The 26291-nt window shown below is 38.9% G+C and overlaps 1 protein-coding gene across 2 annotated transcripts in view; it reads right to left on the reverse strand.

The window, feature by feature from the left end:
• ANO6 (anoctamin 6) overlaps positions 1-26291 on the reverse strand; it is an 85204-nt gene that overhangs the window by 15363 nt on the left and 43550 nt on the right. For both annotated transcript variants that reach the window (XM_017829189.1, XM_017829188.1), the window contains exons 4-19: positions 26052-26117; positions 24134-24412; positions 23674-23787; positions 21736-21851; positions 21172-21306; positions 19769-19874; positions 18478-18538; positions 15010-15155; positions 13452-13529; positions 11763-11988; positions 10692-10861; positions 10060-10157; positions 8254-8384; positions 7258-7463; positions 1336-1535; positions 776-881 (exon numbers count right to left, since the gene is read on the reverse strand). In XM_017829189.1, the coding sequence (XP_017684678.1) occupies positions 776-881; positions 1336-1535; positions 7258-7463; positions 8254-8384; positions 10060-10157; positions 10692-10861; positions 11763-11988; positions 13452-13529; positions 15010-15155; positions 18478-18538; positions 19769-19874; positions 21172-21306; positions 21736-21851; positions 23674-23787; positions 24134-24412; positions 26052-26117 (2238 nt within the window). The remainder of the gene's footprint in view (positions 1-775; positions 882-1335; positions 1536-7257; positions 7464-8253; positions 8385-10059; positions 10158-10691; positions 10862-11762; positions 11989-13451; positions 13530-15009; positions 15156-18477; positions 18539-19768; positions 19875-21171; positions 21307-21735; positions 21852-23673; positions 23788-24133; positions 24413-26051; positions 26118-26291) is intronic.

The raw sequence follows: 26291 nt of genomic DNA on the forward strand, positions 1-26291 counted from the left end.
GATATGACTAATCAATAGAATAATTATCTGATAAACAAGAATTTCTGATTTTCTAACTCTGATTTAAGCAAGGACTTCTCTGCCTGTTTTGGGGGAACCTTGGTACCCAGTGCTTCCACCCTGTTTGGAAAAATTGGTTACAGTTTCTTATAAGATTTTTTAGGTTTGTTCAAATGACTCTGGGGCAATTACTTTGCTATGGGAACTCTGCTCTAACCAGTTGCATGTTTCTGACGACTTCAGTAGTCCTTGGATCAGACCCTAAGCACATTTTATGATTAAATAATACCTAATATTTCTCTCCCTTCATTTTGGACTGACTCTCATCTTTCGTAAGCCAAGTAGAGGAAAGAGCAATTGTTTTTTGACAATCACCTAGAGACTCACCTCTTGCAGTGATTGTTTCTATAGACTTCAGTCTGCTAGTGCACATGTATTATGTATATACATTCATGAGGCTGTGTGCAAATTTCCTCTCAGTACATGTGAAAATATTTTTGGTGCAAATATCCCTTCTATTTCTGCTACTGAAAATAATTTCACAGTTCTTGAGAAAAGAAGCTGCAAACACGTGGGACAATCCTCAGCTGATATCATAACTTCAGGGACTTTTTTTTCTAATGGTGCTACACTTAATTTACATCTCCCAAGCTGTTGCTCATGATAGCACACATCACCAGCTCTGATAGCTGTGCCTGGACAGAATGTCTCTGAAGGATTTTCTGCCAGGAGGGAAGAGACTAAATAAGTAATGCTCAAAACCCTGTACACCGACCTCCATGACAATGACAAAAGCCAGCTTGGCTGCAATGACATGCCAGTAGTATATGTTGTGCTCATACTGGTGCTGGTGACCAGGAGGGTAGCGGAGATCCCGGTATCTGAAAGCAATGTAGGAAAGTCAGGAACTTGTCTCCGGCATCTCTGCAGTACAGCACTGTGGCCAGAGGATGGAGCAAGACATGTCGCTGCTTAATGCATCCAGGAACAGTTAGCTCAGGAAACTACCGTAGTGGGTAAAATCATTTCTACAGATGAGCTACATTTGGCTGAAATATCCTATTTTTGCCACTTTATTAAGAATTACTTATAAAAAATTAAAGGTGCTTTTTAGGAAGACTATCAATTATGAGAAAACCAAATCAAAGTAAGAATTTTCTGAGTAGCACAAACTTATGGATGAATACTTCATCTCAGTTCTGCCATTCAAAATACGATGGCTTTTCCTGTGTTTTAACATTTCTTACTGGATATTGTTAATTGAATGACATGATTTGGATATCAAAAAAATTATTTTTGTCATTGGAAAATGACAAATGCTTATTTGATACTTGCCTGCATGTGGTTTGGTTCCCAAACCAAGGGGAAAATGGCTTGCTTGCGTTCTTGAAGTCTGATACATTGAAGATAGAAAGTGTGCTGTTTATATACCCTTTCATAGTGTGACTGCTGTGACTCCCATAAGGAGGGACTGAAAAGGACCAGTAATAAACCAGACGAGGAATCATGTCAGATGTAAAAGCAATGATCATAGCCTGCGTTTCAGAAAGACAAGACAAAAAAGCAGAACAGCATTAAAGAAATAAGCCTTAATATACATTCCTTTGCCATATATTTAGTATCTCAAAAGTTAGAATATAAGCTAAAAATAGAAAATATGTGCTTTTCCAGTCAGTGGTTGTTCACTCTGTAAATGAGCACATAGTCTCTCACAGGCACAAAACAATCTCTTTCTGGCATGTGCACTCCGTAGAGTTTTTAAATTACACTAGCTCTTCTGGATGCCTTAAAAAAGTTATACTATAACACGCTTTTTTTTTCTCATGAGCATGCAAAGGACATTAGCAGCCAAACTCACCTTAAAGTACTCTAGGGTAACCTTAAAAAGATGTGCTTGTTATCAAAAGTATTGATGAGATGCTTAAAGAAATCCTGCCTGATGAAACTCATGGAAACAACAGAAGAGTTCTTCAGTAATAAACATTAAATTTCACTAGGATCCCTGATGTTCAAGTAAAGGAATTAAATAAATTAGATATAAACCTGATCCATCTCTGACCCTACAAACACCTCACTCTATCTGAGGGGCTATCAAGCCCAAATTCATCTTGGTAGTTGTTGCCTCCTAAGTTTCAGTGTTGTACATGTGGAAACTGCTCTTGATGCCAAAATAATTTTTTTAGTAGCAGCTGTATAGTGTTGTTTTATGTATGACGTGACCATTTGTTTTTATGTTGCTCCCAAGAGAGTTCCTGTCCTACTCAGTCTGCTAGTCACAAACTGGGTAGGAAATTTGATCTGTGTGTTTGTTGTGGGAAGTGTTTTCTGAACTCATGAACTTCCCAAAACATCCTATTCTGGAGGACAGGTTAACTATGTTTAATCCAGTCTCCTCCCCTGCAACTGCAAGTTCAAAGGGTTTCCCTGTGAAGAAGACTTTCCACTGGCAAGATCTGCAGCTGAGTGTCTAGCAAGAGGCTGCCCAGCCAGCTCATGACAACAGGCATCTCTGATGCCCAGCACCTTGGAAGGAGTGACCAGCTGCACTCCAGAGAAGTGTTTTACCCCATGCCAGGGTAAAAAAAATACTAGACAACGTGGTTGGAAAGAACCAGGGCAGAGACATGGAGGAGAAATGTGTGAAGAAGGGATCTAATGAGATCAGGGGAAGGGAGCTTTAGACAGAGATGTATAAAAGGTGTAGAAAAAAGCTACAGGAAAATCATGGGACAGAGGTAGGGGCGAAGTTAAGCAGTAATGGGTAACAGAGGAGCATAAAAGCTCCTGTGTATTTTATTCCTGGGTATTTTATTCCTTTTCATGCCAGTCCACAATTCATGAAGTCTGTATTTCCTTATTTTCATGACATGGGGCAAAAATTGTCGACCTTTGTGCAGCATTCCCAGCCAGACAGCCCCAGCCTGAGGAGGTATTTGTTAACAGTTGTCAATAAAGGGAAGGGGAGAGAGGAGAAAGGGTGAAAAAAACCAATGCAGATACCTCTTCTACAGTTCCTTGAGCAATGCATTGATGGCAGTGCTAGATAAAACAACCTCCTGCCTCTGCCTCTAGCAGTTCACTTGTGCCCTGTGCTGGCTTGGGCATTCCTGGCCCTGTGCAGCAGATCAGAATCATGGTGCTGATCTACAAACTACAAATTGGGAATCTCTGCTGGATCCTTTCCCTGATCTGGTTCATCATGTGTTGATCAAAATGCTGGTGCCGGCAAAACACAAGAGACAGCAATAAGGGGAAAAGACAGAAAAGGGAAGGGAAAGGGCAGGGAGTTGAAAAGGGTACAAGATCCACCCTACCTCAAGTAGCATCACTGCCAAATTACAAACACTATCCTACTGTCTTACCTTTTGAGTTAGCTTTGAAAAACCTGAGAAGCTAAACTGTAGTTAAGATAAAAGTTGCAGAAACAATCTTTTTGAGACTGTGGTCCAAGATCAGTATTTGGTTCTCCAGAATATTGTTACAAGTGAGTTCAGCTGAGAGAAAGTTAATTTGGCTGATGAGAAAGAAAAGGGAGGCATCCTAAGACCAAAATAAACTCACTGAAAATTTTCAAGGATAGGGTGTTTTTGTTGTACTGCATTTTGGCTTAAAGCAAATGTGGTTGGCATGCACTTTTAAATACTGTTTTTAAGCATTACATGCCAGTATGAAATGAAGTGAAAATTATGTGTTGTTTATATTTACATGCTGAGTAGGCGTTTTTGACTGACAAGAAATATATATCACTGTGTCTTGCAGTTGCAGGGAGACGACCCCACAGCTAAATTATTGTTTTTATCTCTGAAGAAGAGTTAAAAGTAGGGTACAAGTAGAGTACTTGTACCGTGAGCTACAAGCACAGAAATTTTTTTGTTAAATATATTTTCTTTCTGTTCATTAGTTCATCTAGTCAGACCATAAATGAACTATTAGCAACTTAACATTAAAGCAAAAAAATCCCTTCTCTCTTTCAGCAAAATGAGTTTGACGGTGCTTTTTGTATCCTTTAGAAAGATGCTGGAATATGGTATTTACACAGCTTAATACTTGATCTTACTGATTTTTTTTTTTTTTTGCAAGGCCCCAGGTTTCTCATCATCCTACATCTGAACACTGTCTCACTCTCCTCCTTCTCTTGAAATGATCTCCAGATGTGCTCTGGAGAGCTTCAAGGACAGAAATACGAAAGCTAATCCTGCGGCATGCTCTCAAAGGAAAATTTTTTTCCTCTTGAATTATGGGCTGCATTCCAGAGCATTGCGCTGGAGAACTACAAACAAACAGCACATTCTTTGCTTCTCAAGCTTTACTGCACACAGTTTTCCATTTACACCATAACTAATTAAAAGCAGTCTTCCAATCAACAACAGATGCTTTGGTATCATGCAATAGCAAGTCCAGTGCCTGAGTGGCAACTCTCAAAACTGATAGCTTTGTGCAAAAGTTGCTTACAAGTTGCAAGCAGGTGTTACAAAGGTTATGCATGAAGAAGATGATACACTACCGAAGTCTAATCAGCTGTAGCAAGTCATGTAGAAGAGAAGAAACAGTTTCTGTGTACTAAGGAAAAATCAAGTCAAGGATGGTAAAGGAACGACCTATACTAGATTCTGGATGTCAACTAACTAAACAAACATCTGCTTCTAGCGTTTGGTCTAGCACATGACTTTATAGCCCACACTTCATTGGCAAGAAATACTAATCTCTTTAAAGTCCACAACACCTGCAGCAAGGCTGTTTGAACACGACAGTCTTCGGTGCTGAGCCCTTTGCACACCAACAGCCCCACTGAGGTCATCGGCAGATGCCTTGTGTTCACACTGACATTAACTGCAGAAAGCTGGGCATGAACAAACTCCTAACAGGAGCCTACACAGGTTCGAGTTACCGTAAGGTCACCAAAGCCACTTTAACTCTGACCTGAATAGTGTAAGAACTACGACTGAGGTATAAGATTTTAAAGTAATCTCGAGATGTATATTCAACTTCTAATTTCATCTTGGTATTACAAGATCCACCTGGATTGACTAGGAAAACCAGCTAGTTTATCCAATAGCATAACATATTTGTTTTTCTTCCAGGGCACAAAAAATTTTTCTTCCTTTTATTTTACAAGTTTTCTAGCAGTATATTTCAAAAGAGAATATTACTGATCCAATAAGTTGCCTCTACTTGTAACAATGCTAGATCTATGAAGCTATGCTTCATCTGTGAATTTGCATTATCTGCTGGGATTTGCATAATTTGCTGGGATAGTTATAATTATTTTTTGCAGAAGCACTAAACCAAGAGCCCCAAAGTATCTCTGGTGCCACATGATTTTTCTAACAATCTGAACACATTACCGAAGTTGCATTTATTTTTTTTCTTAACACCAGATTTACTAGGAGGCCTTGGATGTTCACCTGCCTATGAAACAACTGGATTTATGTTTGGCTTGCCTCAGCAGAGCAGCGCAAAACAGACTGAACATATGCTCAAGCTTGCTGTCTGTCTCCTAGATTCTCTTGTAAATTTTCCATCCTTAAGTTCCCTTTTTCCCTTTGACATTTCCCTGTGCTTAATTCTCTGCCTTTATGTCCTTCTGAGACTCCTTTCTACATCCTAACTGTTTAAAATACCTGTTCAATTGTTATAGTGCCAAATAAAGTTCTGAACAAGAACAATTGCCATTTTGGGAGATCTTCAAATATCTGAAAATACATCTGGTAGCTGAGGCTGACATACAAAATTTTCCTGACCACTGAAATCCACTGTAGACTCTTATTTCTATATGGAACTTCCCTAAGCCCCTGATATAACGAAAACAAGCCACTGAGACCATGATAACCCAAAAGGAAGTCAGGTCATCGAAGCTCATATATCTGTTTTTTAAAATTAGACTTACACTTTCAGGGGCAAAGCAAAGACAAAGTGGAGGGGAAAAAATATGCAGGGATACTCATCTGGGTGCAGGAAAAGGCAGCACATATATCTATCCCTATATTATTTCAGAAAAGTATAACCCCTGGGGTTGAGACCTCAGATGAGCCCAAGCATTACAGAAGATGCCTGAGATACAGGAATATAAGTTTATTTCTTATTTAAATTTGAATTGCTCTTTTACTTGAAATAAGTCCCCCAACTATCATGTTAATATCTATAATAGAGTGCTCAGTTTCATCTCTCTCCTCTTTCCCAAAGTCCACTATTCTCCAAACAGGCAGAGCCTCCTATGAAAGCTTGGCTAAGATGAACTCTTGTCTTCAGACTCAGCTGCTTTCTCCAGAAAATCCTACTAAGTCAGTGAGGTTCTGTTACCGCAAGGACCAGGTCCTGGAGGAAGTGACACACCTTTAAGTGAGTTGGAAGGAATCCCTGATCTCACTGATAAACAGCAGAAAACACTGACCTTGTTGAAAAAGGTTATTCATGGATAGTCTGTGGTGCAGAGGAAACCAATGGTCACTGCTCCTCTAATAGGCCATCAGTGAGAATTTTTTTATAAGTTAATACATACTAGTTACTGTTTAAGAATAAGCAATCAAATAATCCACAGTGGTAAAGTCCAATGGCTTACTTGGCTTCCCACAATGCAGCCTATGAATAAGATCTTGGTGAATTAATGATACAGGAAATTTGAAAGGTCTGAATTTCATTGTTAGTAGTATATTCATCAGACGTTTTTTCCTAAATATTTTAAAGAAACTTGTTTAAAATTTAACTTCTTTCCTGTGTACTTAAAAATTTTAAGCACAACTGAAAAACACATTAGTTTGCAAATTCTCAGAAAATTCATTGTGATCTGCAATTTTGAGCGCACAATTTTTAAATACACAAGAAAGGAGTTGAATTTCTGTTTTAAGAAATAACAATCAATTATAACATAGTTAAACTTCAACTTTCTTTTTTTTTTTTTTTCAAAATTCATGCATTTAGCTGTAGACTGTCAAAAAAACCCTCTGCACTATATGCTATAATTTTAGGAAAGATGTGCTATATTCTTCACAAGTAACAGATTTTTCTGAAGATGCTAGCAACTCTAAACACACCTTTTTCTTTAGATATAATATTTCAGGCAGCAGACATATTCTGTTTCTAAAACTCCTGGAAAGTAACTGAGAGACTATTTACATGGGCTGAAGCCTTAAGCAACTGATGTTTGTAATTCATTTACGATTATTTAAATTACATTACCACATGCAGCATTCCCATATTTGGACATAGGACCTGCAGTGAAGGCATTTTATCTTTTGCAATTGTTGGCATTGTACTTACATTGGTGACCACAGCCAGAATGGCTATGCCCTGCAGGATGGGTTGCCAGGCACCAATGTCTTGTGCCTTCTGCGGAACCATGCGCCTGAATTGGGTTGTCAGCTTCCACGCATCCAACCGGATTTCCAACATGTTGTTAATAAGAGCCAGAAGAGGAGCCAGGGGGAATGATGCCACAAACAGAGTCACAAAGCCAAACTGTATAACTGAAAGGGAGAGGTTACATACATCGATGAGGCTTTCACTTACTGGAGATAAGCATGTATGAGCATGTACAGTTTATATACTCCTACTGCAGGAAAGAGAAACAAGAAAGAGTAGCTGGGTTCCAAGTGAATCTTCTGTATGAGAAGATAGGAGCACAACAGTACTGAAAAAACCTGCTAGGTGAAGGGTACAGGAAAATGTCACAAGTCACAACACACCAAGAGGAACTATTCTGGATATTTAAAAATCCATTTCTTTCTGATGTCTTCATCATGAAGACCCAAAAATCTAGTGACTGTCTTGGTGCTGTGCTGGAAAGCCCAAACCAACAATCATCTTACTGGTGTCTGGGTGCTGCCACAAATACACTGGAAATGCTGTGATAGAATGGATGGTGGCAACAAACTGGAGCTCTGCCAACTCCCAAGTGACCAGCAACAAATCCTGGTGACTGAAGACCTCTAGGAGAGCAGTCTGACACGGGGCTCTTCTGTACAACACCAGTACATGACGGTGGTCTGCCTTCCGGGTGCATTCCTCAGAGAATGGGGCAAGGAAGCAACAGTACTCCTTGTACAATCATGTGCTCTTTCCTAGTTATAAACTGGGCTGAGGCTTAGCTGCTTAATAAAAGCTTGTAAAATCACCTGTAATGGCTCATCAAAACTTGCCTTTGAAAACATTCATGTCTCCTCTGTCTACCTTATTAAGCATTGCTTGTATGAAGATTTTTTTAGAACATGTTTGTATCCAGCAGTGGTAGTGAATCCAAACTAAACTGCTACTTACCCATTTCAAGATACTCATAAAACAATCCAAGTTTTCCAATGGGCTGCAGGTGGTAGTCTTCTTCCCACCGTGGAACAACTTTTTCTGATCTAGCAGCTGCAGAGTATCTTCCAATTAGGTTCTTGACCACGCTATCAGCCAGGGAGAAAAAGAACACTAGCACTGGTAAAATAACCTAAAAAGTTCATTAAATGAAAAAAAATGACATTTCTGCTGTTACAGCTTTAAACAAAGGATTTAGTTATTTCTGAACTACTGAAAACTTCCTTCAAACATGAGTATAAACTTTGGTTGCCTTATCCTAAAAGTGGTTATTTACAAACCATAAATAAAAGTGTAAAGGAGCGATATATCAGCACCATAGTGATTTATACTTAAGTTGTACAGGAAAATGATCACATAAAATTCAAGGTAACAAAAAATCAAGTTAAATGTAGGATGGTGGCTAGACAGATTAATTCTTTCTGATCACAGAATTCACAGAATCACAGAATGATTGAGGTTGGAAGGCATCTCTGCCTTGTGCAGGCAGGGCCACCTAAAGCCAGTTGCCCAGGACCATGTTCAGGTGGCTTTTCAGTATCTCTAATGATAGAGACTGCACAACCTCCTTTGGCAATGTGTGCCAGTACTTGGTCACCCTCACAGTAAAAAAAGAGGGGCTGGGGGCGAATGTGTACCAACAGAGAAAAAGCCAAAATGGTTCTCTTTATACTTGCAGATATACAGAATCAGAGAGCACATAAGAACTAGATCCAGAAGGGGTACTCAGCATTTCAACATGTAAATGTCACCCTGGGAAGTGAATTAAAAATTCCGGTCAGATGAATATATTTCCTGTACACAGATGGGGAAGTCAATTGTCTATGGCTGGAGCTCACATCTGCAGGTGTGCTCAGTGTGGGAACCCTTTCTCAGGTAAAAGAAGATGTTGAAAACAAGGATGAGTCTACAGGTCTACAGGTCTACTCCACAACCATCAGCGTATACAGAGCATTGTGGTCTGGAGGTACTGTATCTCAACAGAGCATCCTAGTCTCAACCCTACACAGTATTTATGACACACTTTGTAGTGGGGTTACTGTGCAGACAAGGAAGACAATTTGTGGGCTTGGAAGAACCACAGCCAGAAGGCTGTGCTTATGGGCTGGTGCCTATGGCATTCAGGAGTGTATGAGCAAACTGGGAGCTCCCTAATCCAAGCAACATAACACTCACTGATTAGCATGAAATAAAGAACAAGTTATGGGAGAAGGAACAGAGTCCTTGATAGTATCTTAGCCTAAATTAAATAGAGGGCATTCGTGGTTAGCACTCTGCTTATTGCTTGCATTAAAACATGAAAGATCTAGAGATCTACTCAAATGAAAGAGAATGTATAGGCATTAGGAATGTCAAATATGACTGTAAAACTAAATTAGTTAAATTAGTAACTTATACATGACTTTTAAAAGCCCAGTGTAAAACAACAAATCATTCTAATCAATATTAAGCAACAGTCTTCAGTTTAATATTTTCAGAGCTTCTATGGCCTCGGTTTTAAATATTCAACCTGAAACCCATTGAGTTTGACTTGCTGAGGAAGGAAGAATTTCTGATTAGAACTAAAATCAGTCAAAACAACAGAGACAGGACTCAGACTACAGACCAAAATATCCAAATTGTCTAAAAAGGCCCCAAAGTATGTCTTATTCTTTTTGACTACAATATGCACTTACTAAACTTAGTGACCAAGTCCCTGAAGGCATCAAGAAAACAGTATCTTTCAAATATGAAATAGCAGATTACTTAGTAGTTTGAACTTACGGAAGAAGCACTTCTTGAATATTGTTCCAGATAGCTTTACCTCCTACTATGATGGCAAGCTGGGTTGTGAGCTCAAGAAGACATCCACCTGGATCACACTGAAGGTTGGGAGAGACATGAAAAACTTTTGAAGTTGGGTAACTTTTCAGGCATGAATGAAACATTTAAAATAATGCATTCCTGGTTTATTATATTAACATTTCTTAAAGTAATCCAAGAAGACTGTCTAGGCAAACCTTTCCAGTAAGGTATGCAAAAACCAATTCCAGGCCACATATAGTCACATTTGGTAGGTTGACAGGACATGACTGAAACAGTGAAATACTAGGTGAAGTCATGCAGCTCTGTGCTTTCACTAGGTGAGGGTCAACCAGCAGAATAGGAATGTTTCTACTGATGTTCTCCCCTTCCTGTGTGCCAATTCACAGATTGTAGGACCATGGTAAAATATGTTTTTCTGGGTATGTACATTTCTGGGTAATACATTGTGTCATATTCTTTGCTAAGGGCTACTGAGGAGGCAATTGGCTTGGAAGGCAGTCACCTTTTAAACCCTTATGTTAAATATGCGTAACGACGTTTCATGTTATACACTCTGCAGAAGAATACCTGGACTAATTATACATTCTTACCTCTTCATTGCGATACTTTCCCAGCCAATAAACTGGATTTCCAGGGTGACCTACAAATTTCCCCTTAAAGAAGGCTATGTAGAAGCATGAAGAATAGTAGTTGACAAATTGGAACAAGAACATCTTTGTGGTCAGACTGTTTTCATAATCAGTCTGTGTCCTTGGAAGTTCTGCAATGAAAGAAAAGTAAATAAATAAAATAATAATAACCCCCCCAACCTACAAGTAACCTACAAGCTGCTTTAGAGTCTCAGCTGCAAAGTATCTGTATGCCTCGTATGCCTTAATATGACTGAGAGCACTATAAATTAGATTGTGCATAATCCTCATGTATACTAATATACTATACCATTATGCTAATTCTAAAACTACATGGATTGTAAAAAGGAAAGAACTAGTTCCCCAACAATAAAGAAAAAGAAGCAGCAAAAATTCTGGTAACTCAGGGGAAAAAAAAGCACCCAAATCCAGCACACTCAGGAAAGATGCAATTGTAACACTTTGAACTGATGAAAAAGCATAAAATGAAATTATATTAAAACAACGCACTACTTCACACATCTAAAGTAAAATAGCTACTTTAATGTTGATGGACTGGATAGAAAGAATAATATTATTTGTGACTGTTTATCTGTTTAATAACATCAGAATGGTATGTAGCTTTGGAACTGTGACCTTATTTCACTTATTACCAGATAGATATTTTTCCCATAAACAAAAGTTAATGTAATTGAATGTGCTATGCCTTCTGATCTCTTTTCATAAAGCTTGGTTGTTATAGTAATTTTCTTTGCTTTGTCTGTTTCACAAGCACAAAACTGTAAACAATTGATCTTTCATGCTGCCTATACAAGGACTTTTCAGGCAAAGAGCTGAATATCATATTCCTTTGATACTAAGAAAATCTATATTGTAAAATTTCTGGGGGGTACTGTGTGATTTGGTGGGAAAATTCTGAAATATGTAGTCTAGGTTTTCATTTATCAAAATACTTATTATATATATAAATATGCTAATTTTTTTCTAGCTATTTTACCCCAAGTTTCTATCTGAGGTACAGCAGCTGCATACCGAAGTCGGTAATCAGGATTGCCACTTTTTCATAGATGATGTTGAGAATCATAATGACTACAAAGCTGATGACAGAAGCGGTCACTGAAGTGGCTGTCTGTGGAGTCAGGTACTTGCGGATCGCCTCGGTTCCACTAAGGTGCTGTGACAATGTTGCAGAGAACACCAGGAAAACTGAGAGCCTGTAGACAATGATTCCAATAACTGAAGCAATAATCAAAAGGATCTGCCAAGGGAATGCAAGAAATATGTTAATGTTCAACCACTGGCTTTAGGAAAATGTGAGTTTGAAACACTTTTTACAATAGGCAAAAGGAAAGCAATTTTGTGCCTGTCGTTCCATTGCAAGAGGATGGTCAAATAAGATAGAAGGCAATAAACAGAGAATCCATAAAAGAAGCCTTTTTTCACGCATCATAGTCAATCTGCAGGAAAGATGGTCTGTTTTATGGCTAATAACAAGGTTTGTACCGATGTGAGCATAATGATATCTGTTATCAAATCTTACACCTTAAGACGTGATGGGAGAAAACTCCCTCTTTTGACATTAAGCAATTGGCAGGACAGCAAAATGTACTAGCAAGTCTGCACTGATTATGGAGGGGGCTGCACATTCTCCTCCATGTGATACTACTACAGACTACAGACCTCTCAAAGGAATAGACAAATTTTAAGCCAAGTCATGTGGTCTGCAGGAGTTGTAATAATGATCCATGCACCCCATCTTGCTTATCATCTCTTTCTGCTTCTCCTCCTGCTTTTATTTCTTCATAATTCTCTAGCTATTATTCAGTTTGAGGTCCACAGAGCTGTGTATCTTTTTTTCACTATCTCAGCAAACTATCATGAACTACCTCCCCTGACCCTGCACACACTAAGAGTGCAGTAACACAAATGATAAACACAGACCAAATATCCCCTCCAACCTGAAGTCTTGCCCATTTAAATCCAATTGCAAGTCAGTATTCCTTCCTTTGTGTTTCAACTGTGTCAACACTGAGGCTCTCCTGGGCTGCCAGACACCACTCTATCTCTTCTCACCTAGGATGAGGTCTTTTTCAGCTGCTGTTTGTGCTACAGAGGAGGACATGCAGGATGCTAAAACACAGAGCTTTTCAAGGCAACCTCTCTGGGCCAGCTCACTCACTGTGTCACGTGTTGTTTCATGGGTAACTGTACTGCTTTCAAGGTTTGGTTGTAAATAAAGCAGCATTTCTAGAAAATTGGAAAGCACGTAGCTCCGCTCGGTTAAGTGAAAAAAAAACAAAACTGAAAGAGGCCATGGACTATGAAACACAACATGGAAGCACACAGATGCAACAAGAAGGATAGAAACTAGCAGGGAGGAGAGCATATAAACCAAAGTCTTTCCCTTACTCCCCGCCCCCCCCCAAATGTAAAGCCATTTGCCTTAAAATAATGAGGGAAAAACCAATGGACCACAATGACAAGCATAACTCACAAGCTACAGCTGCAGGATATTTTGATACTGTATGGTAATGAGTATTGGGTGACTACAGTTACCTTCTCCTTGTGGGTCCATACCTTATGGGCTTGATTTATGCATCAGATGGAAATTCAACTGAGCCTGTTCCATTGTCATTTTTTGTTCAGTTCAGGAGGATCACTTTTCAGACACTTACTAAAAAAGTGAATTCATGAAGGGAAAGAGTAAGAGAAGAACTTTACCCAGAAGAAGATGGCACTTGTACAGAAAGTCATCCGTATGCACTTCCCACAGGCAGTGTATGGCACATGTTCTTCTTGCTGTAAAAGAAAGAAACAGATGAAGGATGCACCCAGTCTTTCCTTCCTATTTTTTTCTGTGCTCCAATTAAACTCTTTATGATATTGAGGACAGAAAAAAAAAAAAGGAAAAAAGGATCTTGCTTTGTTTCCTTTTCTGCTCTGTTATCCTAGAAATTCAACATTTATTCATGATTTCAGAAGTCTTGCCTGATTACAAATGTCTTTTTCTTGCTACCCATTCTAAGATAAAAATTACTTCCATACAGGCCGAGCGTCCTCAGCTCTTACTGGCTTCAGCCATGACAGGATGCATAGTCCTTTTGAATGGATCCATCCTTCTTGGCTGATCATGGCATCCAAGGTCATTATCTTTCAAACTTCAATGACTAATTTAGCGGGTACTAAAATTTTGGTCCTTGATATCTGTATTTCTCAATTTATTCCGTAGGAACAATTGGATGGCTTCTCCAAGGAAAATGCCTACCTCAGTGTGGTGCTGTGAAAATGCAGAATCTTTATAGTATATCTGAGGATCAAAATAAAATACTTTAGCATATTCTTCACTCTTTGAACTCTCTGAAAGGAAATTTCTAGCTATGACTTCATACATTCAAGGTGGCATAGGTTTATAAGCTTTTAAACAGAATGAGTTTTTTGATAGTACAAGATATAAAAAGAACACCTATATAGGATAGCTTCAATTGAGGCAGTTAATTTTGAAACTTTTCAAGTGCCCTCTAATAAACACTAGTACAACGCAGATGGAATGTGAAAGCAATGCAAATGATCAGATAAACAACAGAGTAATATCTTGAAAGAGAACAGTAAAAAGTGAAGCTGAGCTTGAGTGAGCTGCTGAAGCTAAAGCTACTCAAAATGTATAGTAAATAGAGATATAAACTAAGATCCTCATAAATACAAATCCTATTTCATTGAAATTAGAATTATCCTTGTCTCTGCGAGTTATTAATCTCTGTTATTAATCCTAATTGCATCCACATGCAGTCAGCAACACCAGCTATTTATACATGTTTCAAACAGAAACATCTCAGATTAAAAAAAGTCTTGGCATGATATATAACAATGGAACATGTTTCCCTCTATTTCACCTTTTTTTCCTGATGCATTCATAGGCAAAGATAGCAAATGTTCTATGATCTTGGGCTCTGGCAGCAACACTGTATCGTTTCTTGGGGTATTTAATAAAGTAGACTTAGTTTCTTAAGCTGGGGAAGATGCCTGCTTCTGCTTATTTATAACAGGAACCTCAGCAGTGCAAGTTCCTCAAGCAGGCAACTACTTTAAGGTGCTTACAAATTCAGTACAAATTCCCTCCTCATGCATTTGTACTTTATAAGTTCACTATTTTCAGTCCAGTTTGTCAACTTGAAGCACTGCTGATTTACACAGTTCTAGTCCAGATTCACCATTTTCATAGTGTTTGCTCACAAACATATCTATTGCAGTAACCATCACCAGTTATCAAAGTATTCCTCACCTGTGTGATTTCATTCATTACTACATGAGTGCACCGAGCTTCATATTCTGGGCGAATTTGTTCTTCTTGCTCCAAGTACTCAACTGTGTCCCACTCATACTCCAGTTCAGCCTGCCGTCGCTTCCAAAACTCCAAAAACAAAGTAACTGTCCAAAAGACAGACAAAATGAGCAATACCATGTGAGTATTGGACACTGCTTGACCCCCTGGGCTAAAACGTGGCTCAGTTTTCCACACAGCCTTCCACAGACATGGAATAAAACCCTTATTGGCTAATGCAATGGTGAAAACAACTGGATCTACTCCTTTATGCAACTACGGTTTTGGATATATGTGTACTTTACTAAGAGAAACCTGAGGTGTAATAACCACATGCTAAAGAATGTATACACTTTTTTAATATATTTGTTTTCTGCCTAAGGTTAGAATACGAACACTTGGGATTTCCTATTACAGATTGCTTTTAAAAAAGTTTATCATGGGATGCTTAAGAAAGCAATTTGGTTGAGTAGGTGAAGACAAAATGCTGGAGAGTGCAGGCCTTCCAGAAAAATGAAACTTACTATGCCAAAAATTATTACAGGGAAGAGCTCATATTCATTCAAGTTGGGATTTTTGTGTGGACAAATTATCACTTCGCAGACTACAAGAACCAAGGACAGTTCAGGTAAAGCAGCTTAGACACAGCTGCCCTTCCTCCTCTGATAGCATGAATATGAAGGGACTGCAGCTCTTTTGCATGGCATGGAGCTTAGAAACTCTCTGGGCTGGACCAGCAGTTTCCTTGGACTGTGCTCCTACAACTGGAAGCGCTGAGGGACCAGGTACACAGATGCCTCAGTGGTACTGGCTAGACATGAATCCAGTCAAACTCATTACTTTGTCTCAAAACGTTATGCAGATCTGGCAGCAGAGGCAATAATAAACCCAGCTGGTAAGGCTGGGAGGAGCTCAGGATGATGGGTGTCAGTACCACGCTCCCCAGTATACCTGGATGCTTCATTACTGAAGACAGCTCATCCTCAGATTAAATGAGTGGTGTGGCTCTGAAGTATTGGTTCCAGGAGGAGTTAGTATACCAACACTGCACTCATTACTCTCATTGTCTGGGACTAATTAACCTTAGAACAGTTTTTTTTAAATTAGGTTGGCCCCCTCATCCTGAATGATGAAACCTTAATGGCATGCAGTTACAAGTCCAAACATTAAAGGTTATGTCCAAAATCAGGTGTGGTTGATAATCCCCAAACTGAAATATTTAAAACCCAGGAAAATCTATGGCCTGGGCTGTGAGATGACCTTGGCATTGCACACTGCAAAACCCCAGGAAACCCTGCTCACCTGGCTATTTGGGGGCCTCTTTCATAAGGACTTTTCATCTACTTTATGATTAATAGAACCTGTAAGGACATTTCAAGCAGTGGACCAGAGGATCTCATCTGCTTTCTCCTGCAGAGCAAGGATATTTGTCTTTCATAAACCTCTAACTGCTGCCTGGCCCAAAGCACAGGAAACTACAGGCTATAGTAATTTGCTCCAGCTGCAAATTCAGCTGCTACTGGAGAGCCCAGAAGTGCAGGGACTTCTTCTGTTATGGTAGCCTCATGTGCTAACAGTGAAAGAAGGGCACATAACACAGGAACAGCTCTCCCAGCCCTGATACAAAGACAATTTCTACTTGCCAAGTTGTGTCTTTCAGAGCAGGAAAGGAGCTGCTGCTGAATTTGACGTTTTCCTTTTATTTTGAAGCAACATTGCTTTAACAGTGGAAACAAATGATGTTTCAGAATCAGATCAGACCATTAATTCCACCTCATGCTGGTAATTCGTGGTGCCCTCTTTTGTGTATCCCTCAACACTGCCACTCAGTATGGCCCTGGTATTCTGCCTCTGAAGCTGTGTCACCAAGGTCTGAAAAGAAATGCCTCCATCAGAGAATATTGGTTTAACTGATCTTGCTCAGGGACAGGATCCAAGGAGGGCAGCAAGTGAAGTGGAAGCTGCCTCTTTTTCATGACCTTTGCCAGTCGTACCATCACAGAAGAATTGGCAGAGCATTAATGTACAGAGGGCTAATTCCTCAGGCCAAATTATCTGATGTTTTATAGTGCTTTAAAATTTTTGAAGGGAATACACACACACACGCACACAAAACTGCAATTATTAGAAGTGTATTGATGATAACGATACAATAATATATCTAAAAGTCTAATATTATTTTAATTGTTTTGGACCAGAAGGTCTAAAAAAGTATTAGAGCAAGACGAAAATTACAGCTGGAATTGCACCAGGACCATGGGTCATTTGGATCCAGTACAATTTTGGCTGAATTTCTGTGATATGATTCACCTCCTTATATAGTGGGCTTACAACAAGAATACTAATAGACCTTGCAGCCATCACTATAGTCATGAAGCTTAACTTTGTAATTATTGCTCTTGGAACCATTCTTCAAAATAGGCAGCACAATTTTAATTAAAAACAAAATTGCAAATAAATTAACTATTGACATGACAGGGTAGATTACATTGCTATCAAACTTCTAATAACTTTTTATTTAGTGAATTTCCTGCTGGTATTTTGATTTTAGCATATGTTTTGAAAGAAAAATTATCTTTGAAATTATACATTTCATCTTACATTTCTTTAAAGCAAGAGTTATTTTGAAGCACTTTAGGTCATCCTAGGGAAATAAAAATACAGCACGTTTTACAAAGAAAGCAAATTGTATATTCTTGTCAGCTGGTATATAACTTCAAAATATTACATGTTATTTTCTCTATACTACCCTGTATGCAGTGCTAATGTTCAACTTAGTTTTGTAGTTACTGGATAAGACTGTGCAATAAAAGCTAGTTAACAAAGCTGCTATATGTTTCCAGGAAAATAAACCTTGTCTAATACCTTGAATACAGTACCAAATGGTTTCAGCTGTGGGAAGCATCCTGGTTTCAGATACATTTTAGCTGCTAAAAGATAAGTGTAGTGCTTGTAACTACCACACTTTTTACAATCAGCTTCTTAAATAAAGACGGGAACAAAAAATTCCTGGGAAATACAATAAATTACTATTTTTCAATTGCCTTGTGTAGTCACACAGCTCTTAATAGCACAGGCAGCTCCAAAACTCTTTGGAAAAATACGCTGCTTCTCTGACAAATATACTTAAGCATGTGGCTGGCTCCTGCTGGATGAACATGAGGCAGAGGTAACCACTTCTCTCAGACTTTTCTCCAAGTGAAACAAAACCAAACAGATGCTGAAGACCAACTTTTAAGTCAACAATTTTTCTGTTTTCCTATGATGCTAAAAAACAGTTCCTGTGCGTATTTTCTACGGAACTACTTACCAGTAAATTCCTAAGTGCTAGAAAATGAAGTCATTGCAAATTTATGCATGTTTTCTTGGCTGATGCTGGAGGCATGGCCAAAATTAGATAACAAACCACAGTTGTTGAAATGGACTTACCCCATATCCCCATAAATACTGCAAATACCAGTGTTCCAAAGCTATCAAATATACAGAGTTTCTGGAAAACATGGAAAAGGTGAAAAAAAAAGGCTTAAAATATAATTGACCATTTTTATTTTTCTACACTGACCTAGAAGAGAAGCTGCCAACTGAACATGTTGATTTTTAGCTTTTATGTAGTTTCATAAACAATCTGTATTGATAGTGTTTCCTCAATTTCTGTCCATCTACATCTTCCTTCCATAAATTAAGGAAATTAAATGCAAAGCTTAGAATTTAAAATATAAGCCAAATATACAGTAAGAAGGATAGTAAAATGGTGTGCTATCAAACTCCTTCCATCTGTTGCATAGGAAGAGTAGAAACAGTGCTTCTGGTCTGGGAACTCAGTATAGAGTTATGTATTTTTAATACAGCCACAAAAAGGCAGTGCACACATCTGGTTCTCATAAGCAGGACAACAAATAAGTTAGTAAAAACACATTCTGATGAAATACCTCTTTAGTCACAATTTGCCTTTTTCATTTTTCCATCATAGCCTTTTCCCTGCATTCTTATTTCTTTTACCCTTTCAGTGTGCCCATTAAAGCTGGGCAAAATATTTTTGATGCATAGCTGAAAAATCACAGTTTTGGGGCTGAATCTATGGAGAGGAATGACAAAAGGCTAACATTAGTGAGACACGGTAATGGAGAAAGAAAGTCAGGTTTCTCTAGGCAGGAACAAAGAGGAAGACTCTGGCTGTGTCACAGCCAACAGGACATGGCTGCGTCACAGCCTCTGTCATGGCCAACACCAGCCTCTCCTTGTACCCATCTCCTCCTTAACAACACAGATCACATTCAAGGCACAGATCCAGGTAACTTCTTTGTGGAGGGAGGGGGTAGAATTTAGAAATGCCAAAACAATTTTTAAACATTTCCTTAGCAAAATTGATTCAGAGCTACTGAATCATGGCTTTAGTAACTGAATCTTTCTCTCCCCCAAAAGGAAGAAGCACCTCCAAATGAAACCAATTTTCAATTAAAATAACACTTTAGTCCCATATAAAATAATCAGTATCTAGGTGACATTAAAAAAAATAAATTTCATTTTAGATTAAATTGGAGCAATTAATGTTGCTGGTTTTACTTTTCAAAGTTGTCACTGTATCAAAAGGAACAACTATTTGCAAATTTCTAGTGATTCTGTCAGACATTAGTGGAGGAACAACATTGTTTTATATGTAGTACTAGAGAAAGTGCAAGTAAAGTTCAATATCATGTCTATAAGCTATAAATGTAGTTACCTTGGATGATTCACAAGTGATGGTGAGGTTCCAGTAGGTACATACTTTATCACACTGAGGGCACATTATGATATTACCTCCTATGTTGGGATCACATACTTCTTGGCTAAAAACAAAACTAGTCAGTCACTCACCAACACTAAATTCTTTAGTCCTTTTTCTCACATGAGGTCAGTGCAATAATCTCAGGGAATTAAGAAGTAATTTACTAGTGATCTGCTCTCAAGAATTCCACCCCCACCCCTTACCCTGGCAACACATTTCCATTCTTAGTCCTCATCTCAAAAATGGATGACATAGGAGGAAAATAATTTCCATCCCTTGTACATGGTGGTACTTCTCAAAACTGCCCACATTAAAAATAAAACAGCTCTTCAAAGATCTCACACTCTTCACTAGGGAACCCACAGTTGCACGCTCAATCCTATTGTAGCAAACCTGAGGGGAGAAGGAAGAGGAACACTGCCTACTAGAACAAGGAATAGCTGCAGAGCCAAAGGGCTACCCTGTGGTCTTCAAAGAGGATCAGACTGGAAATTGTGCAGAGGGGAGCTGCCAAGATGATTCAAGGAATGGCAGATCTGTCTCCTAAGAGATGGCAAAAGAGTTGCCATCTAACTAATACATACTACCCTAATATGGTGGTGGCTGAAAGGTAACATGAATGCTTTCTACACATACACTGGGGGGTAAACGCCAGGAAGGAGAGACGAGCTGTTTAACTAAATTATAATACTGGCTAAAGGCTGAATGTGTATAAATTTGCCACAGGAGTGGAGCTCTGGAACAGCCCTTTAGCATGGGTTATGAACATCCTCCCAGGAGGTGGTATACAGCGTGATGGCCTATGGACCATTTGACACAATGACGCCTGTTCACTTTTTTTCCTGAGTCATTTTGCCATGGATTAATTATGGATTAATTTTGTTGTCTTCTGATGAGGGAATCTGTGTGCCTTGCCTCCCAATGTATCCTGGGCAGCTGAAGGCCCCTGTGCAGTTACTCTATTCTCCCAAAATAGAGGAAGGAAATAATCAAGATCTTTGGATATCTCCTTTAAGGATTACCACAGTGAAAATTATGTGTTATGTCAATTTGTATTGACTTCCGATTGTCACTCTTTTCTTCATGTTTCTACACTAGGTGTGGTGAACCTAGCAGAAAATATAAAAAATGATGAAATAACAAACTCCCAGATGTCTATCACTGTAATGATCCCTTAACATCTGTTACTCTTCTTATCTCATATTTTATACCTTTACCTTCAAATCCACAATGTTAGTTGATCTCAGACCCTTTAATTTAGTCTCTTTTATTGTGCAGTGTCTTGCAAACCCTCTCCAGTCCTCCTCTGTACAGGATTGATCAAAATTGCATGTGATATTAAAACAGGCCTGATGTACCTCCATGTGCAGTTGTCCTTTGTCAGGCACCCATAAAGAAAACAGCCAACTCCTACAACCGCGGCCACAGTCAGCATATTGGTGTAAAAGCCCAGCCACGCAAAGTAGATGCCAATTTTCTCTCCATAGTATTTCCTGTGGAGGGGAAAGAGGTTTTTTTTTTCTGAAATGCAAGTAAATTCACATTTCTGTTTCAAATGGCTCTTCATTTCATACATTTTGTGCCAACCCATATTGTCATATTCCTCTGATCTGAACTTTGGGATTGCAGCAGTATTACTGCTGGGTATTTTTACCACCACTTTTATGCTTTTGTAAGAGGACAGAAATGAAAAAAAAAAAAAGAAAAAAGAGAGAAAGATCATACCCCGCAAAGAAAAAATTTAAGTGGTTGACTTTTCATGAATTGCCTTATCATGAAAGCAAGCTCAAAGTATGCTCCTATGCATGAGCTGATCTGGGTGTATGTATCATCCCTCAAAACTGACCTATGTCTCTTTGACATCCCCAAAACCAGACCCGTTATGTAAATTTCTGCGTTAGTCCAGGCCCAGTCACACAAACCTGATGAAATCCAGGGGTTGTAGTTTGAAGATGTTTTTAGGATGAGCCCATTCTCTGTAAAGAAGATATCGTTCATTTGGGCAGTTGGGATCGGTTGAGAGGTGCTTAAAATTAGACTGCAAAACAAAAAGAGCATGAGAAAAAGATAGCACTAATCCAACCAGCACAGCTCAGCTCTCGTCTCTGTGAGACAGACTAGCCCTATGCCATGAAGCCAGAATAGCCTTTTAGACCAGTCTCACTGCAAGGCAGGAAAAGGAGCAGGAAGGCAGCTCTGAGAACGCACCAGGATTCAGGACAGAACGTTGTCAGAAAGATACTGAATACTAAAACTAACACTGTACATATGTGAGCTGTAAATAACAGAGACTTGTCATGAACTTAAATCTAAGCACATGTCAGCATCTTGGCACTTAGGAATAGAAAACAAAAAAGGATCCAATCTAATTAGAGAACAGGGCTGAATTAAAATGTATTTTAACTAGCTTTAACATGCTAGCTTGCTTTGTTTCAAAATAATACTGTACTAGAGTGCAGGCGGGAAAGTCTGTGGGACAAATCCAGGGTCTCTAGTCTGTTTTAAATTTAAAAGAGAGTTTACATGGAGATAATCCTTGTCGTTTTTACTAGGCTATTTAAAAAGCTATTTCAATAAAACCTACTTTATTTGAGAGAATTTTCCATTCTATCTCTGTGATGCAATGTTTGTAGAAATCTACAGGCTACTTTTGATTTTCAGTGCAGCTGAGATATATAATTTTAATTGTACAAAAAGACAGTCATTAATTATTAGTCATACTGAGTCTGAATTCCCCATGCTATGAGAGGAATAGCCTGCAAGACAGGTTTTAAATCTTTAAAAAGAAACCTTAAAAATGGATAGTCACAGATTATATTAATTCTATCCCGTAAAGCTTTATTTACTTACAAGAAACATGATTTGTCTTGATTCTACCTAAATATTTCTTTGAAATCCTTGGAGGCCTCCTGAATATTTTAAGACAAGTCCAAGCAGCTGCAGGAGTTAATGACCTCTCATGTTCTCAATGTCTCCTTGACACAACACACCTTGGACCCAGAATGGTGGCTCTGATGCAGAGGAGGTGTGGGGGTGTGGGTTTGTAATAGAATCCAGAAAATCAGCTCGCAGTCTTTGCACACTGTGTTGCATTTACAGCTTCACACGGAGTTTTTCCTTAGTCAAATACTCTGAAATCTGATTTTTTTCTCCTTCTTCCTTTCTCCTATTGCTGTGCTATTGCTAGCCTTGGTATACAAAACAATTTTCAGTATAACTTTCTTCTTTAAATTATGTAACTTATAAAGTTTCAGAAGTGTAGCTACAAAAGCTGGATTTGTTATTATTGCAAGGTGAAATTCAAACCAGTGAAGCGTCTCTCTGCAGGACTCTGACATCAGAGGAACTGGACTGGCTGGGCAGAGTTTTCCTGCAGAAACCTGAGTCTCCCTACATTGTTTGGGAACTGTGGGAATGTTTCTCACTCTGCAAGACTTTTCACACATTCTAAGATGAGATTTGTAGTCTATATCTTTATCAACAATGTTGATATTTGATTGGAATTTTAATACTGAAAAACTGGATATTAATGAAAGGGAAAGTGTTAAAATTGATTTAGAACTGACAGATACAGTGTGTCATGGGAACCATCACTCAGGTCAGGCACTTTACTGAACACACCCCAGAGAATACAAATTTAACAACTCTCAAGTGAAATATATTGTTTTTCAGTTATAGAACTACATTTTTAACTAACTGTGCCTTGGAAGAAAATCTCTTCAGTCAAACCATGTCTTATTCTTCTATGTGGATATAATAACCAGTCAAGGAATAAGACTTGTATCTTTTGATATAAACCCCTCAGATACAGTTCAGACCCCTGTTTCAAAGTGCATTTTAGTTAAAAACACTGGACTTACATCATGAAGGGGAAATGCTGCTTTGTAGATTCCAGTGTCCAGTAATTTGTTAATGCCAAACTTTTTCACATTATTTTTGGTTGCATATTCCACACGGGACAGGATAAAATGAACCTGAAATTTATAAAATATTTTTTGGAATCTGAAAGTAATCATACACAGCTATAACTGACTCAACATACAGTCAAGTTAGCAAAGGGTAAGCAGTGCAGACAAAATTAATTGCATAGGTATACATATTATTCTAATCCCTCCTTTAAATTTAGGTGGAACAGAAAAGGAACAAACGTAAGGAACGTTTTCTTCTGGATTGTCCAGGCTATTTAATAATAACATGGGACTATTGCATCCCAAACATTTTCAATTTTTCAGGATGTTTTAATGAAGATAATTACATTGATTTGATTAAAGGAATAGTTTCTTTTTTAGACTAAATGCTAAAAATACTCCATGGACTTACAATTCGGCTTCTGGTTGCAGGATTGAAAAATGTGTCTTTGTCATGGATATAAAAGTTTGTCAAATGTTCCTTTTGAAAAGGGGCAGTGAAAAACTCTTGCTCAGGTTTGATGATATTTTCGTCCACTCTGAAGAGTCTACTAAACCAGTTGAAAGCTGAGTCTTGGGTTTTCAGGTCATTGTGTTGCAGAGGCAATTTGATATGCATAACCTCGGCATATGTGCACAGCACTTCCCAAGGTGCATGCACTTTCACAAAAATAAGTTTCTCATCCAAAACCTGAGATGAAAGAATATTGAAAATATGTGTGTAAGAAAATGAAAGCAAAGAAATTTACATAACAATTCTTGAACTACCTAGAATTTTCTTTCTGCAGCTCACCAATGACCTACTCAAAGTCGCATTCATTGTCCATCTTAGCAAATATATCATTAGGTTCTGTAAAAGCGCTGGCATGAGAAGGAAACACTCATGCATATAAAAGTATATCAAAAAACAGTGAAATGTCCCCTTAGTGCTTACATCTCTGCAAAGTATTTTACAAAGCAATTAAAGTTTAACAACATTTCCCCCATACAGGGTCATTAGGAGTATTTGTACTTGTAGCTGGAGAGGGCAGCTGTGGCTCTGGAGCTGTCAGTGACTTCCCAGGAGCTCAAGTACAACCCTAGAATGATGTGACTTGATGGGAGCAGGCTAGGCACCCATGGGATGCTCCTGGGCAACAAGAATTTCAAGCTTCATACAGAGAATGGAAAGGGAAATCAGATGAGTCTGCTGGAAAAGACAGCACGGGGCACATGTGCTCCCAGTGGCCTGCCCAAACCAGCACTAGTACACAATGGGAAACCTGATGGCCACTCCTGCCTCTTGTAGTCATGGCCTGTAGACTTTCTATTTCTGCCCTGCATTAGTAAGTCTCAGCCACTTGAAATTACATTATGTATCTCATTGGCTCGGGAACACTGGTCAGATATCTCATCTAGACTGGGGAAACTTCCAGTTTCAAATGTTTTTTAGTCATGATCATGGCAGAACTATTGAAAACTGAAGTGTGTAAGTATAGTAGAAGGTCTGCAGTAGCCTTCCAGCAAACATTTACTTTCCTATGAATGTGAAGACCCAGATTGCATCCTTGGCCATGCAGCAGGAGTCCCCACTACATAAATCAAATACTGTGATGCCATGGATTCTGAGTCTAATTTGGGAGGAAGGGGCAAACTGACCTTTTCTGGAGCTCACTGTAGAACTACCAAACAACAAATTTAAACAGAAAGTGATTGTCCTGGACAGGAAGACACAGATGGAATGCTGCAGCCCTTCAGGGTAGAAAGGAAGAGAAGGGACTTGGAGGGGCTCTAACTCTCCCTGCAAGAGATAGCAGCTCCAGCAGCTGGTGAGCTTTATCAAAGTGCTCTTGAACTGCCCGAAGGCAACATCACAGCCCAAAATATACAAAGCATGATAGCTAGAACCACTTGCACAGTGCCAGCCTCTGTGAGGAGCAGTGTCATGTGCAGGAGCCCTGCACCGCTCTTTTGGCAGGGGCATTCTGCTCTGGACACACACTGCCTTCCCACATGTACTACACAGCCAGAGCAGGGGAAGAACCTCTCTGCAGGGCACTGACAGTAATTTTTATCTTCCAAGCTCTGAGCAAACATGACCTGTGCAATCTCCCAGCTTCATGATGTAATCTCCCAGCTTCCCATCTTTTATTTTGCAGAGGAAGGCAGACACATAAAGTTTAAAAAGATTTGACATCCAATCACAAAGACATTACTAACAGAAAAAAGGTGGGCCTTTTTCTCCTGAGAGGAGAGACATGCTACATGTCAATTCATATATCCAGTTTCCTTATTCCCGTAGGGCAGCTCTTCTCTCAGACACAGCCATTCACACAGGGAAGAGCACTCACCGACCTCGTTGCTTCTAGTTGCAAGCCGTTGTTTATCAGGTTTGATTCATATACTTGTCTCTTCCTCTGTTAAAAAGCATTGGACACTGTAAAACATCTGTTCCAAATTTTGCAAATATATATGCATAGAAGAATGGAATTGCCTCCCAAAACACAGAATCATTGGGTTGTTAACTCCATAGCCCACTTGACAGCTACTGTGGTGATAGGTTCAGTCCTACCTACTAATTAATCTTGATC

This window comes from Lepidothrix coronata, unplaced genomic scaffold (genome assembly GCF_001604755.1).
Source record: "Lepidothrix coronata isolate B3197 unplaced genomic scaffold, Lepidothrix_coronata-1.0 Scaffold159, whole genome shotgun sequence".
Lineage (NCBI taxonomy): Eukaryota > Metazoa > Chordata > Aves > Passeriformes > Pipridae > Lepidothrix > Lepidothrix coronata.